Source organism: Aulonocara sp. 'chitande type north' Nkhata Bay, linkage group LG1, assembly GCF_057382095.1.
Source record: "Aulonocara sp. 'chitande type north' Nkhata Bay isolate Kocher_YH1m ecotype deep benthic linkage group LG1, A_spYH_male_GT1.1, whole genome shotgun sequence".
Taxonomy (NCBI): domain Eukaryota; kingdom Metazoa; phylum Chordata; class Actinopteri; order Cichliformes; family Cichlidae; genus Aulonocara; species Aulonocara sp. 'chitande type north' Nkhata Bay.
In genome coordinates, this window is record NC_141344.1 from 31,386,173 (window position 1) to 31,402,677 (window position 16,505).

The following is a 16,505-nucleotide window of genomic DNA, read 5'->3' on the forward strand; positions in this document are numbered from 1 at the left end:
TTTCAGATCATCAAACAAATTAAATATAAGAAAAAGATAATAAAAACAAAATGCCATTTCTTAATGAAGGTCTTTATTGAGGGCCAAAAAATTCACACCTACATGGCCCTGTGCAAAACAGTTAACCCCCTTGTTTTAACATAAATCAACTCCAGCCACACCCAGGCCTGATTACTGCCACACCAGTTATCAATCAAGAAATCACTTAAATTAGGACCTGCCTGACACAGTGGAGTAAAACAAAATTCTCAAAAGTGTGACAAATATTAAAAAGGAACTCAGGAAGGGGGCGAACACTTTTTCACACCACTGTCTAACCTCTGCAAATTTAAAACGTTCACCACTAGGGGACAGCATTATATCCATGGTTGTGTTGTGCTGGTTTTGTTTTATTTTAAATGTTTATCTTTAGGTCTATTCTCATTTCCTCATTCCAACGTCGGACATGAGAATGTGTTATTTTGGTCGCCTACATAAATGTTATATTAATTCAATGCTCCATCTTGTGCTACAAATTCATATTATATGAAAGTACAGCCTGGTCCCAGGTCACCTTCAGTTGATGTCTCTCCAGCACAATACAAAGAAGTTTTACAAAAGTACGCTTAAGGAATAAACACTTTAGAGTGTAAATGTTATATATTCACATACTATTTGGAAGAGAATATGCAGCTATTCTTCACGTTAAGGTGAAATGAAGGATCCAAGTGAAAGTTTCTCTAGCTGGAAGCTTGAGCATCTGCAGAGCCAGGTCAGTTATAAAAGTAAACACAGTTTTTTCATAACTCAGTTTCCTCGACACATGGTGAGAAAACTGAAGCAAAATAGAGAGGTGCTGCTTTTAATCTCTGGACTACATGGTAAATTGTGACGTGTGCAGTGAAAAGCAATTGTGATGGAGGTGCACTTGACTCAGGCACCTTCCCAAGGGCCGAAAGTAAAGATTTAATTATGCAAGCAAGTTTTTTCAGTAAAAGAAAAAAAAAATAGAATCTGACAAATTAAAACAATTTAACCTTCAAGCTGCACTTTTTCTTCAGGTCTTCAAGCATGACTATAAGAAAAAGTCAAGATTTTTCAAAGACCAGCTAAAAATACTAATGTCCACTTACTGTGCTATTTATGCTGGCCAGGAATTTGCCATTGAACTCTACCATAGAGTAGACAGCTCCTTTCACCTCCTTTTCAGCAACGGTTTGGAGCTTACCTGGAGGAAAAAGCAGAGTGTCTCCCAGTCAATCTTGTGTTAACTTTCAAAGCATTAGACATGAAAGGTTGAGTTAAACTAGCTCCTACAAAAAAAAAAGTGACTACTGCTTAATTACTGAGAGATGTGGGAAAAAGTGAAGAAAGGAAGACGGATGCGTTCAGAATGAGGATAGGCAAAATGAAGAGTTGCAGGAGGATAAACGAAAGGCACGCAATGCACCTTGAGAGGGGCGCAGTGTGAAAGGAAATGAGAAGAATCAGTAGTGTCGAGAGGAGGAACGTCTGATAAGAAGTGATAAGAAAATGATTAAGTGAGGAGGGAAACAGGAGCGTGGCAGGACAAAGTGTTCGTGCGTGAAATATAGGACAGAGGGTGGAGAGGAGAAAATGAAAACAGGTGAAGGATGAAGAGAGCAAGGCGAAATGAGCCGGGCTGAGAAGGCAAATGGGATAAAGGTTGAAGAACAAGACAGAAAAGTGATTTTAGGTTTATTTGCTGCAAATGGAGAAACCTGAAGAATGTTTGGGTACTGACCGTCGGTGTAGTGGAAGACAATGATGCGTCCTTGCTTGGGCTCAGCCTCCTCTGGGTACACCATGGCGGTGCCGACGATAAAATACACAGACGGGTCTTTTCCCAGGCGACAAGACACCAGGCTGAGAGCATACTCACTGGGGAGGAACTGATGGGCATGCAGAACTGACAAATACACAAAATACAAATGACTTTGTTAGAAATGTAAAACAAGGAGAATGTTACTTGAATTTAAAGTTTTTGTTAATAGTTGAAGAATGAATCTCTTCACAAATGGAAACACTGTAACATTGCAATAAAAGTCGGACAAGGCAAGCATGAGTGGCCAAGCAGGTTTTTAACTACACTATAGAGGAAAAACTACTGCAATCGCTGTTATAATGTCCTTTCACAACACACAATGTCCACTTGAACAGTTAAGAAATATTATTTTAAAATTATTTAAGACGTTATTAGTATTGTTAGTATCTAAAAATCTACAGATAATATCCATGATGTGAACCTCTTTTCAGTTCACAATCTAATTGAAAAGCAGTGCCGCTGGATACTGTATAAACAACAGAAAATCAACAAACACACCACACCTGCCCAGATCTCCCTCTACCATCCTCTCACGTTGCTTCTTTTGAATCAGATTTATCTCGTTGAGGTGAGAGCTCAGGTTTATCTGAATATTGCAATCTCAGCAGCACATTACACTGGACTCAATGTCGTGCAGTAATTGTATAACACTGCACAATACATTCATTAGTAGAGCTATTTTAAACACGTCCTACACATCGTCTGGTAATTATTCGCCCAGTTCAGCTCTCCATTCGTTGTTAATGGATGGCTTCATAATTAGACAGCATGCTTTTGTCTTCTCATCCAAATATCTTATAGCCAAGATGGAGGATTGCCTACAGCTTGTATACAGGTCTGTTTGATTGTTCTTGGCCCATTGTACTTTTTTTTCTCCCCCATTTGTGTTTAATGCCAATTTCGATGTGTGACGCTGAACAAGATTTTCAGAATTATGTAGCAAACCGGGCTGATCCCCTGCATCTGTATACTATGAAGACAGGCATAATTTCTAATCTCCCTCGCTCTCTTTTTAGTTTTATTGCACCTGTCTAGAGAGGAAATTTTTCAATTTTATTGCTGCTTTTGCTCATTAACCTAGGCAGTGTAGGTGGAGGTAATTAATAAAATATAACTGCATACAAATCAGGATCTGCACGCTAATGCATCAAAATGTGTCTCCATATCTGATGGAAAACTCACAACATCTAAATAAGCAGTTATCTGATTGCACATTAATAAAGCAGAATGGGATGTGGACACAGTGTACTGAGCCAGTCCCTTATTTACATATTATTAACATATAACATACACTAATTTATGTGGGGATGGTCATGCCTGGGTATTTAAAAAAAAAAAAAAAAAAAAAAAAAAAAAAGGCTTGGTGCAGTAAAATCTGCAATGCAAAACAGACTGAAGGAAATCCTGCCTGGGATTCAGCTTGAACTGTTTGCATGACTCCCAAAAATCATTCAGTTATTTAATAAAGAGCCAGAGGTTTGCTTTAGATACAGAATGCCAAAACATTTATGTTTTATGAACCTTTTTACAATCATAGAACACAAAAAACCCACCATAAAAACACAAATATTTAAGCAGAAAATAAGATTAAATAAAAGAAAACAGCAACTTTTATTAGCAAATGATGACCATGCACCATATTGCCAACAATTTTACATTACTTTACTATCATATGCTCCTAGTTCAAATGGAAATATATATTCTGCTGTCTCACCTTCAAAGGTGTGTTGATCCACAACCAGCAGATTGTGAACCTCCACCTCTTCCCCGAAGGAAGTCTCGTGGGGAGAAGTGCTGCTGGGGAAGAGCTTGCTGGAGCTCACACTGCTAGAGAGAGCCTAGAAGGATGCAGATTTATGAGATGGAAGAAGCAAGAGAAGGGCAGACAAAGCCAAACACAGGTTTATAAAACAATTCAAATCCCCATTTCAACATGAGCTGTGTGAACAGCGCAGTCGGCACCATCTGTGGCAGCAGATGTGCAGCATTTTAAAATCAGGTAAACATCATTCTGGTCATCACATGTGAGAGGCGCTCTGGCAGTAAATGCAAACACAAATAAAAGTATACACCTGTCCCCTTGGAGAAGATAAAGAGCCATGCTGAGCGGGCATAACACATACTGCCAGTGTGGACGTTTCTGATTAGCTCTCCATGTGAGAATCCCTTTGAAAGTCTCATTCTACTATTTTTTTCTTTCTTTCTTGTCAGCTAAAAAGTCGTCATCTGCATTTCGTGTCAACAAATTAAACAAAAGCTGACTATGTTCCCTGTTGTTAAAATTTGATGTGAACTCTAAACTCTAACCAGATAAATTGAGCTTGACTGTGAGCAATAGTAAGAGATGACAATGGAATAAAGCAAATGCCCTAATCCTTCCTCATTCATTCACTCTGCTGCTTTCTAAATGGCTTTACAGGACAAATGTTCTAACAATAATTGTAATCCTTCAGGGTTCCTGCACCATTTGAAAATAAAAATTAATGTTTTTATATTAGACTTAGAAAATAACCTATTAATCATCATTTAGACATCATACATTTACTCTTATTGCTACTACATTATTTTTGTCACCTTTATTTTTATGAGATGCGTAGTTAAATGCATGCCCTAGCGCCTATATGGTCACTGCCACTACATACAGGGAGTTTTATTTTAATGGGGCGAGACAGAATATCAACCAAAAATGAAACACAAAAAACAAATTTTAAATTGATCTGATTGAATGAAGTGCTGCGGACAGATGAAATCAAAATCCAGCTCAACCTGCTGTGAGGAAATACTGATTATGAGCTAAAGAATAACATTCCCACAGTCAAGCACAGAGGTGGAAACATTATGCTTCAGGGCTGTTTATCTCATAAGTTTACAGGATAACTTCAGTACACTGAGTAGCCAATGGATGGGGCTACGAACTGTAAAATCAAGGACGAGAACCTTTTTCTTTCACCGTGACAAGGACCTAAAACATACCACCACAGGAACAAAGGAGTGGCTAAAGCAAAAAGACATTAAGGTCTAGAGGCCTAGCCAGTGACCAGACCATAATGTTATAGAAAAGTAGGAAGGAGCTAAAGCTTCGAGTTGCCAAGTGGCAGTCACGAAACCTGCAGGATTTAGAGAGTTTTTCTAAAGAGGAGTGGGACAAATTCCCTTCTGAGATGTGTTACATGTTGACTTAAAGCTTGCACTCTATACTAAACACCTGCTGTTTCTTTTTACTCATGTGAACCACCACCACCGCCAAAAAAAATTACTGACAAGTTTATTTCTTCTCAAGGCAAATGTAATGGAATTATACCGTTTTACCATCACATTTGAACATAGATACCATGATTTGCTGTTCTCCAGCCAGTACAACATGCTTTCTCTTCACACTGAAAGCCAGAAACAACCCGTTGTTATCTAATTTGTATATTTAAAATGCTAAAAATTTCTATGACAAACCTGACAATGGCTCAGTAGTTGATTACTTCAATTATGCTATTAGGTTAGTGTTTAATTAACAGCTCCCATTAATGCATTCTAAAATAAATAGATGTGATCAAAACATGAGAAGAAAAAAAACACATTTACTTTCTGACTTCTCTAAACTCCACATAGCAACATTTCGAACCTTTTAAAACTTGCATACAGTATTGTTAATCTCTGAACAGGAAACCTTTTACTGTAACAGCTTCAGTTACGCTCAGATTACAATTATCAGGTTGTGATTAAGCAAAGTGTAACACTGAATACCACAGGAGTCAGATTTTAGACTCCTAGCTGAGAAATTTGGGCTGCAGTGGTCCTCACAGGTAACAAACAAGACAAAACATTTGGTGTCTTGACAGCTCACAGATTCATTTTATGAACAATATTCTCAGTCAGTGTGCCTGGCTAGATAAGAGTGCAGAACAAACAAGCCCTGTGGTGTTTATCATCCAAACAACAGGGAGGTACCGCACCTGAGTGCTCGCGCTGGGTCGTACAGCAGATGTGGTGCCGCTCACATCCTGAATCTCCACTCTGCTGGACAGAACTCCGAAACACTGGGAAACCTCCTGGTAACAGATCCGTCTGAGTGAGAAAAGACAGTGATAGAAACACATTAGCGAATATGAAAACAGCAAATGGGTAAACAGGATGAAAAAAAAGCCCCTAGGGGAGCCTGCTTTGTGTTTTCTGACTTGATAACATAACCTTATCAATAACCTAACCTGATAGCCTTTATCAAATGATATTAAGCCATGGCTATCACTTAAAAGATTGGGGAAAAAAGAATGACAAAAATTGATCCAGCGTATGTAACAAAACCAGTGTGAGAAAGTGGTTAGAACAAATGGGCACTGCAAACATGAAGAACAAACAGCATTATTTGTACAGATGATGGATGTGAAATGCTCATTTCAAGTTCAGTTCTAACTCAATATTTGACTGACCTTGGAGATTCATACAGGGGAACAGTGCGAATGTGGAGTTTCTGAATCTCATCGATGGTTCCAATAGTCAGAGTGCTGTTGTTGGCCAGAGCCAAACTGTGATGAAAAACGCAGCATTAGTAAGGGGCGAGAAAAGAGGCAAAATACACCCACTATCTGCAAATCAAAAAGTGGGATTGTATGCATCTGTAATCAAAAGAGACTACATCTGAGTCAGCTCTGTCAGCTAGAGGATCAAAACAAAAGACGTTAAGGGCTTACGGCTACCAACTCTTCAGAGCACAGAAAAGAAAACAGATGAATTTCCCATAAAACCACACACTGATAAAATATGATAGGGAAGAAAAGTTCTGCTGCTGACCTGTCGGGGTAGCCCTCAGAGTTGAGTGGGCACATATAATTGACCTCCTTGAGGTTGACATTGGAGAACACCAGCTTGTGGTTGGAGGAATAGATAACAGTGGGTCGGTCAGAGCAGGCAAAGACATTGGAAGTGGACAGGGATCTGAAGGTCCTCAGCACAGTGGGCTGTGTACCAAGAGTGACCTTCTTACGCTCGCTTAGGGCACCTAGGAAAAGGAAACGAGATCAAACCACAGACTTGAAACAGCTTGAGAAATGGGTCTACATCCGTATTTGGGTCAAAAGAGCCTTTTGCCAAGTTCCTTTAAGCCACCCAGAAAGACGCACTGAGAGCAGATCCTCTGCCAAAGCAAATGCTCTATCAGGGGGTTCACGAAATTCAACTTGGTAGTTTTTGTTGATCTCGCTGGCATTAAGTATTAATGCTTTGCCCTTGTGTTCTCCTTGTATACGTTGCTTTTAATGCTCACCAAACCATTCAGTGGCCCCATGAGGTCTGAATAAAAGCATCTGCTTTAATTACGTTTCACCGCTCCATTCAGTTTATTCTTTATCTTTTGTACAGCCAGTAGTTATAACAGCAGTATACAGAGAATAACCTGCACAGGCGTTGGCCTTTAATTTGACTGAATTACTGAACCATATTTATATGAACACACATAAATTATTTATTAATTTGCGTAGAGATAAAATCTGAAAAATCTTGTCTTAAAGTAAGGCTGAAAAGCTAGTTTATACATTGATTAGCTCCAGACTGTTGTAAATCATTATTATCTGGTCACTCTAAAAGCTTGAAAAGCCATCAGCTGATTCAGAAAGTTACAGTGATTGTACTAACTGGGACTAGAGAGAGAGGGAGAGCATATTTTTCTCCCATTTTAGCGTCTCTGCCTTGGCTCCCTGTTAAATTAAGAATAGAAAATCTTCCTCACATGCAAAATCCTGACCCCATCATATCTTAAAGACCTCATAGTACCTTGTTATCCTAACAGAGTACTTCACTTTCAAACTACTGGCTTATTTGTAGTTCAAATTTCATAAGACTATAATGGAGGGTAGAGCCTTCATCTTTTACGCCCCTCCTCTGTGGAAACATTAGGCTTAAAACTGTCCTTTTTAACAAAGCTTAAAATTAGGCCTGGATCAGGTGACCCAGGGGAATCTTTGTGATGTGTTTGTAAATGAAATATGGCATCTTTGAACTGCTGGTCTGACAAAACGAGCAATTAGAAAATGTATCTTTGTACTTTAATGGACCTCATAATTTCCACAATCAGTAATGAACACGTTAACAAACTGGCCTCCCCATTGGACTACATCTCAGCACATGCCTACATTTCACTGTAGAGGCAGAACAGATTAAGTCTTGATTAAGAGGCATTAATGGATTTAAATGTTCTGATTGGTTGTGACTTACATAACATTCATTCTAATACAGTAATAAAGAATAAGAATCAAAAACTTACAAAGATCGCTGTAAAACACTGCCAGATGTGTTTGGGTAAATCAGACAGTGATAATGCATGCAGCTATTTAAAATTCAAAAACAGACACCTGAAAATCGGTTTTAGTTTCGTCTGGCAGCAGTTCAGGACTATTCAACTACATTTGCATCAAATGACTGCACCGCCTGTGATAACAGTTGTTTATTAGAAGGAAATACTAACATGTTGAAAGTGCAGGATGATGAAGTGGTCATGAAGCCTGAGACCTAAAATCCAGAGGTTACCAGCCTAAGCAGCTTTTATTTTAACTAGCAATATCAGAAATACTACATTAATGTTAAGCAAGCTACCAGAGAGCCCTTTCTCTATAACATGGTCAAATTCGTTTGATCTGATGTGAATGATGCAGCATACTAAATGAAAACCGAGGTAATTAGTGGAAAGTCTTTGCTAGTCCTCAGTGCGTAACATTAGCTAATGCACATATAAACACTCACTGGACTTTACTGAACTGCACAGCATCTTTTCAGGACCAAAAAGCAGACGGTTAAACACAGAAAAGCATTTATTGTCTCACTCTCAAGTCCTCCTTTTACAATTCCATTTAAATATATCCATCTCATGTCAGAGACCCTTTAATATTTCTATTCTTCTGGCCACATTTGGCCTTGATGTAGGCTGCCTTGGTCCTGTCTGTGAAACTGCTGCTTTTTTCTGCCTTTACCACATTGAAAATCTTTAACAGTTCAATGACAGCCTTTCAATCAAACTTATAACACAGCTTTCTTCAGGCAGTAGAGTTTCTGAACCAACACATCCAAATATAGTGCTGGCAGTTACGCAAGTCGACAAGAAATGATAAACTAAAAATGAAAATGCTCACAGACAGCAGCCTGTGGCCCAGCCTGAAGGTCCTCATCAGTCTGGAGAAGTCTGAGAAGCTCTCGTCTAAAGATTGTAGCGGTAACAGTGAGAAGGACCTACCAGTCTGCAGATCCAGACCAAAGTAGAAGAGTGCTCCATCTCCCAGGGCACACAGCAAGTAGTAGCTCCCTTCAAAGGTGGTCATTAGGATAGAGCGAGGAATGATTTCTGAGGACACACACAAACAAGTGATTTATTTTTGCTGTATACTCTAGAGTCACTGGTTCTATACTAAAGTGATAAATGTTTGTAAAAATACCTCCGTCAGAAAAATCAATCAAGTTTATTCAGACTCTGTGGTAACTTTAAAAGAAACAACATTTGAATGCTTCAGGATAAATATAAAGAGTTCAGTTTTGCTCAGTTTCCCAAACACCGGTTTCTTTGACTGCAGGCCAGTTACATCAAAACAACTTTGGCTATGATTAAGTACTTACTGGCTGACTCACCAAAAAGCACCACTGTTCAGATAGAAGTGTACAAAATGAAAAGGGGGACATATTTCCATGGAAATGTACATCAATTATTTTTAGCTGAGCAGGACAAATTATTAAAGTTCAAACATGAAGATGTACTCTGAAGGACATGCATAGAAGGTCTAAAACACAATCAATGTAACAAAGCTAACATAGCTTAAGGGCAGGAGTGGGACGAAGTATTGAAATTCTGCTTCCACTGACAGATCTAAAAATGTCAACATGTTGAGTATTACAGTACTGTGCAGACATCTCAAGCCACGCCTTATTTCTTTATGGGATGCTAGGAAAATATGTGCAATGATTTATTGAAACATGTCCAAACATAAATGGAAAGGCAGTATTAAGGCAAAAATAGTGGCAAAACTACCTCTATTCTTCAACAAAACCTGCACTCTCTCTTGCACAAGCTTTCCTTCAAGTATTAAATCAAATTCAAATTTTATTTGTCACGTACACAGTCATACACAGTACGATATGCAGTGAAATGCTTAGACAACTGCTCGTGACCTAAAGAAAAAAAGAAAAGGCTACAAAATATACACAAATATATATATCTCTATATCTATCTCTATATATATATCTATCTCTCTCTATATATATAGAGGGGGGGGGGGGGGGTCCCATTTCGCTGCAGGGCAACTTGCATGTGACAAATAAAGGCTTTCTTGAGATGATTCCACACTGCTTCAAAGAAGTTGTGGTCTGGGCTCTGGGGAGGCCAGTCCATGACTCATACTGTTCCACTGTGTGTTTTTCTTTTTAGACATACTTTTACTTTTCAGAATGGCCCTTTATTGTCATTGTACACATACAATAAAGCACCTTTCTACCATCAGTTCCATTAATATTAATATCTCAAACATCACTGGCTGAAAGGTAGCTCCTAACCATTGCTGCAGATGCTTTTGCACCTCTCTTCTGACCTGCTCATATTAATGAAAATGATTTGAACCAACATTTCAAATTGGGATTTGTCACTCCATAAGACCTTTGTCACAGATTTTCAATTCTTGTGTTCCTGTCAGCATTTTCTCTTTGTTTGCCTTCCATAAGAATAGTTTCTTCACACCAGCCCTGAGACCATTCCTGATGAAGCTGCAGTGAACAGCAGATGGATCAACTGATTGTAGATTTTAGGCCTGGAACAACTTCTTGACTACATTTCCAGAATTTTATGAGGACACGCTGCAAACCATGCTGAGATAAGCAAAGTTTTCAGTTAATAGTTCTTTAGAATCTGATTATCTAACTCTGCTATCGTTGGCATTTTTCATAGATTCAACTAAAAAAAGAAAAAAAGAAAAAGGAACAAATTAAGAGTTTTTGCAACAGGATGCTAGTAACAAAGTGGCTAAAGATACAATATGAATCTAATTCTGTCAAATTGTCCGTTACGTCTGGAAACAACACTGGATCTTTAAAGAACACCAATAATGAGGGGTGGCTCAAGACTTTTGCACAGTATTGTATCTTAGCTACGAGTTTAAACTCTGCAGTCAGACTGTAGTTTGTATGGCAGCAGGCAAAAAAAGTGTAAAAAAGTTTGTTCACTGAGCATCTGTCAATCAAACACAGTTGGAAAATAAAGTGTGACACTGTGGGAAAGACTGTGGAGTTGTTCTTTGTGGAAAGTAAGAGGCCTGCCAGTGCCAGTTCACTGTTATGAATTTTTTTTTTCCCAGTAACTGCTGACTTTTTCATAAGTTCAACCCAAAAAGTATTCAAGTCCTTTCTTGCATACTTTAAACATTCAAAGTTTAAATTCTTCTCAAGTGTATAAGTGGTGCACTAAATGCATTTAGATTAGCAGCATATTTAATGCTTAAGCACTCATCAAGTACTTGCTAAAATGAGCTGCTTCATGTGAGATGCCATTTACATCTATTAAACTGGAAACTGGAGATACAATCCATTTCACTGAAGCCATTACTGCACTATTATGGACCCATGCCTTGGAGTGATTTATTAAAATTCTTAAAGCAATAGTTTCACTATTTTTTTTGTTTTGTCCAGTTCTGTCCGGTCACAAATCAACATGTTTCAGTCTGCTTATTTTTGAGCACAAAAACCAACAACTAGCTGTTTCAGAGGTCAGTTTCTGTAGGAGTATTTCTTAGCTGGGAGCAGTTGAAGGCAACAAGAGAAGAGCTACTGCTCTCATAAAAAAAAAACCCTTAATATTAAAAGTTCATTCCTGAACTTTTAAAAGGTGCTAGTAGGCATATTTTGTTTTACCATTTGACAAAGCCAGGCTATCATTTTCTCCCATGGTAAGCTTAGTATCTAACTCAACTGTTTGTAGGACTGCTCAATTAATCGAATTTTAATCACGATTACGATCTGGGCTTCCAACGATCATTAAAAATGACTGAGCCGATTATTAGCCCCTCCCTCATTTATCCGCGACACCTTAAAGGCCGGTCCGTGAAAATATTGTCGGGCATAAACTGGTCCGTGGCGCAAAAAAGGTTGGAGACCGCTGATTAAGAGGACCCGAGGGAAGCTCGGAAAGCTAAGCAGAAGTTATTTGGAGAGTGACTGCCGTTGGTTGAAAAGAGAGTTTAAAAAAAAAAAAAAACTTCAGTGGTGTTGCACACTATTTTATATTATTTTTTTAAAGTCATTGTTAACCCTTTAAAGCCGGTCAGAGCAGCACGCTCCGTTTTGCGTAACTATTGTTAAATCCCTGTAGAACCTGAACCGTGTAAGCTAGCGCAATAATTTGTTTTGCATATGAAACCGGAGGAGTTGTACTTACATCTGATGCCATCAGCTTGTCCTCAGTCACGGTTTCGTTCCACATATAGCTTTGCAAAAATTGCATAAAAAGCGCTTGCAGGAACAAAAACATAATATTCCAGAAACACGTTTTGCCGTTCCTATCAGCTGTTCGTAATACTTCCCACAGTGAAATGATGCACATGCTGTTTTCTTTGCAAATTTGCATCATAGGATTGTTTTTTGTTTTTCCTGCAGTATATAAAAATTGCTGTATCTCCAAAATAAAACTATGAAGACACTCAAAATAAATTTCCTGTGGTGGGAAACTATTTTTTGCAACTTTTTTGTATTTAAAGTTTTGAGGGATAAACCTCTTAAATTTCTCCAAGTAGAAATATATGTAAACAAAACAAAAGCGATTTTCAATTTTTTTTGTAGTTTATTGCACTTTTTTGCAATTTATGTAATTACTATGGACTTAATGCATACATATTATTAAAATATGGGCTATAACAGTTGTATTGATGTATAGCAACTTGAAATGCTCCCACAAATGGCACTACAGCATGTAAAAAAAATAATATAAGCTCTGGTGGACTCGGTTCTATAGTAGGTCTTAAAGGGTTAAATAAATATCGTCAAATAATCGTGATCTCAATTTCAGTGAAAATAATCGTGATTATCATTTTTGCCATAATCGAGCAGCCCTAACTGTTTGTTGGATTTGACTTTTCCCCCCAACCATCACAGACCTAAATTGAAGAAATGTAAGCTTTTTTATTTAGAGAGAGTTCCACATCTCTTCAAATAAACCATGCACATAAAAAAATGGAACCAGTTCAGTAGATCAATGTGAACCAAAGTATTTTATATTGTTTGCCTTTTCTGTGGCAGGTATGTTTGAGAAATTCTGTAAAAACAGCTTCCTCAAATGAAGTTTGTTCCTGTTTCAGTATTCTTAATATTATTTTTGCTATCAAATCTTATTGGGATTAGGCTTTTGCTTAATAATTTTACAACACTCATGTTAGTAAATTACTGTGGTCACAGTGATATTGAGACCTCAAAGTTCATGTTATTCATACTTTCTGAGAACGGTTCAGGAATTGCTGCTTTTGTACAATTGTGCGGACCATGTATGCACTACTGTGCAACACAAATATACTTGAATGACATTATTTCCATCGACATCTCTCTCCACAAGCCACTAACAGCTTTCCACTGCTCTTGTCTGGGTAATCTCATTCTCATTTCTCTCACCTCCACCGAGCATTTCCTTGTGCAGGGCTGTGAAACAGGGTAGTTTGAGCACACGGGCTGAGATGTCAGTCCAGAGTCCCACAGCACAGAGCGGTGACTCACCGCCACCCTCCCCGAGAGGTGTGATGTCCAAGCAGGCGACCTCATGCTCCATTTCTGTGGTACTGAGAAAGGTGAGGAGGATTTGAGAAAACAGTAGCAAGCTGCCCTGCAAATTGTGAAAAGAAGTGTGACCAAATTTGCGCGCGCGCGCGCGCACACACACACACACACACACACACACACACACACACACACACACACACACACACACACACACACACACACACACACACACAAAAACACCTGACTAAAATAGCTAATGGGATAATTGTGTTACTGACACGGAGAAGGAGTTCTAATCAATTTTTCCTCAATGTGAGATACAAACTGAGAAATGTTACACTGATAAGTATGAGTCAGTTTAACACCAGCTAAAATTGCCAGACAACCAAACAACCAACCTTATTCAATTCAGAGTAATGGTTGGTGATGTAGAGGAAGAGGCAGTGTACATTTTGACCAGGTCAATAATAATAATAATAATAATAATAATAATAATAATAATAATAATGGATTGGATTTATATAGCGCTTTTCAAGGCACCCCATTCACAATCACAAATTAACCTAACATGCATGCCTTTGGACTGGAGGAGAAAGTTGGAATACCCAACTTTGCAGACATGGGGTGAACTCCAACAACAAAACTTCCTTCTCAAAGATGAGTGTCAGTCATACAGTTTACCTTCCTTGTTTATGCTCTGCTGAAAATATATATCTTTAACGACAAACCCCATTAGTGTGGGTGTATATGCTTGCTGAGTAAAAACACAACATCAGGACATACAGCATCAATGTGGAAATATAAAATTACAGATGCCACAAGAGGCCTTTTCTTTAAATCATTTTAAAATGTCTATTGCTAAACTTGATAAGCAGATCTAAACATAGAAACAATTTTGAAGATGGAAAATATTCTAAGCTTTAAATTATAAAGGACATCAAGTTAAATGCCCTGGTATAAAATCTTTAATTCACTGTCATTAAAATGATTTTAAAAAACAGTCTTTTAGTATCACACATCAATCTGTACAACGAAGGTCAAACATCTAAATTGGTCATTACTACAAAGAAAGCTTTGAATAAAATGACAAGAAAAGAAGCTTTTCACTTTTTAATTAAAATGGCCAATGAACTGCATTGTAATGGAACAAGGCTACTCAACAATGCAAATATAATGGATAATCACTGTCCAAGGTGAGTACTCGCACTTTAATTATATTAGAGGAGAGCATTAGAGTCCTGTACACACCTTTAAGCCAACAGTGACTTTCTGGTTTACACAGATTTTTGTGATGCACACAGCAAACCAGCTGCTTATTGATGCAGCCCAAACATTATTTCAAAGCCTCCGTTTAAGACTCTTCCCTCTGTCTCCGTTTCATCATTTACGAACACCCACTGCAAACAAACACAGTGTTCCTCAAGCAGCCCTGGTGGCAAGCTTTACAACTGTGCATCCTTCTCTTCTAAACTACTGTGAAATAGTACATACATTACTGCAAAAGGGCCAAAAGACAGTCATACAAGGAAACCAGAGCAGCAACGTGAAGGAACAATAAAAAGTAACTCCACTATCCTCCTGCAACATGTATTAAATAAAAAAATAAAAAAAACATAACTGTGAGACTAATGAACTACTGGGGATAGAGTTAATTAACCTTTGTTAATAAGCTTCCATACCTCTGTTCTGTTGGGCATTGCATATGCAGTCAAATGTATCATATTGAATATTCAAATAACGTGAAAGTAGTCTAATAGTTATATAGAAATTTCTTTACGAAACATTTGAGCCCAACATCCTGAATTAAGAGTTCACTTTTTATTAATAGGACAAGATTTAAGTCTCTGCACTCAGATAACTGAATAGCATTAACTGCAGTATATAGCTTTATTGCTCAAGTGAATCTGTATCGAGGTCCCAGTGAAAATGATGAGATTGGACATTGGACATGCTTGTGAACTCGCAAGCTGCTCATATTTGCTCACTAAGGCTTTCCATGATAATTATGCAGCTAAGTGAGCAGCCAGTTGGCTTTGTGGAAAGACTGGAAGTAATAATAATAATAATAATGGATTGGATTTATATAGTGCTTTTCAAGGCACCAAAAGCGCTTTACAATACCACTATTCATTCACTCTCACATTCACACACTGGTGGAGGCAAGCTATGGTTGTAGCCACAGCTGCCCTGGGGCAGACTGACAGAAGCGAGGCTGCCATATCGCGCCATCGGCCCCTCTGGCCAACAGCAGTAGGTGGTAGGGTAAAGTGTCTTGCCCAAGGACACAACGACCAGGACAGAGAGCCCGGGGATCGAACCGGCGGCCTTCCGGTTACAGATGCGCAGTGGGAAGTGGGTTTTAACAGTGAATAAAAAAATGTTAATAAGTCCCCATTTTTGTCCTACCTGATCTGTTTGAGCTCTCCAGCTAGGATCTGCAGGTAGTAGAGGGCTCGGCCCACAGCAAGCACCACTTGGGTGTGGTTGCACGCAGCCACACTGATGTTCCTGCCCTGTGGCTCCTTCCATTCACTCACCAACGTCTTGCTGTCCTGAAGCACCAGGCGCACAGAGCCTGATGTGATCTGGAGAAACATTATTTGTTATTTGGTGTTTCCACAGATGACAAAGAAACTGTGAGCTAGAAAGTATTTTAAAGAATATCTTATTGCACAGAATATCTTAATCTATGAAAAACCAAAGAGGTTTCATCCTTCTTCTAATTTTTTACATAAAATTTCCCATCTAATGAATTCCACTGATTTAGCACCGTTAACATATCAGATGCTAAGACTGCTTTAAAACACTTCCATTCATACTTATAGAGCTGATGCTAGACTTAAAGATAAAAGATAAAAGCAAGATAAAAACAAATGAAGACAAAGCAAAGGCTTCAGTAACATGCTTATTAGAAAATAAAGCAAAATCATTTTGTAGAAAATAAAGCAGTTTAACTACAATA

The 16,505-nt window shown here is 38.3% G+C and overlaps 1 protein-coding gene across 3 annotated transcripts in view; it reads right to left on the reverse strand.

The window, feature by feature from the left end:
* Positions 1-16,505, reverse strand: part of ddb1 (damage-specific DNA binding protein 1) — a 48,637-nt gene that overhangs the window by 12,912 nt on the left and 19,220 nt on the right. For all 3 annotated transcript variants that reach the window (XM_086293644.1, XM_086293629.1, XM_086293636.1), the window contains exons 13-21: positions 15,950-16,128; positions 13,439-13,602; positions 9,039-9,146; positions 6,608-6,815; positions 6,247-6,342; positions 5,773-5,884; positions 3,540-3,663; positions 1,745-1,909; positions 1,113-1,207 (exon numbers count right to left, since the gene is read on the reverse strand). In XM_086293644.1, coding sequence (XP_086149770.1) covers positions 1,113-1,207; positions 1,745-1,909; positions 3,540-3,663; positions 5,773-5,884; positions 6,247-6,342; positions 6,608-6,815; positions 9,039-9,146; positions 13,439-13,602; positions 15,950-16,128 — 1,251 coding nt within the window. The remainder of the gene's footprint in view (positions 1-1,112; positions 1,208-1,744; positions 1,910-3,539; positions 3,664-5,772; positions 5,885-6,246; positions 6,343-6,607; positions 6,816-9,038; positions 9,147-13,438; positions 13,603-15,949; positions 16,129-16,505) is intronic.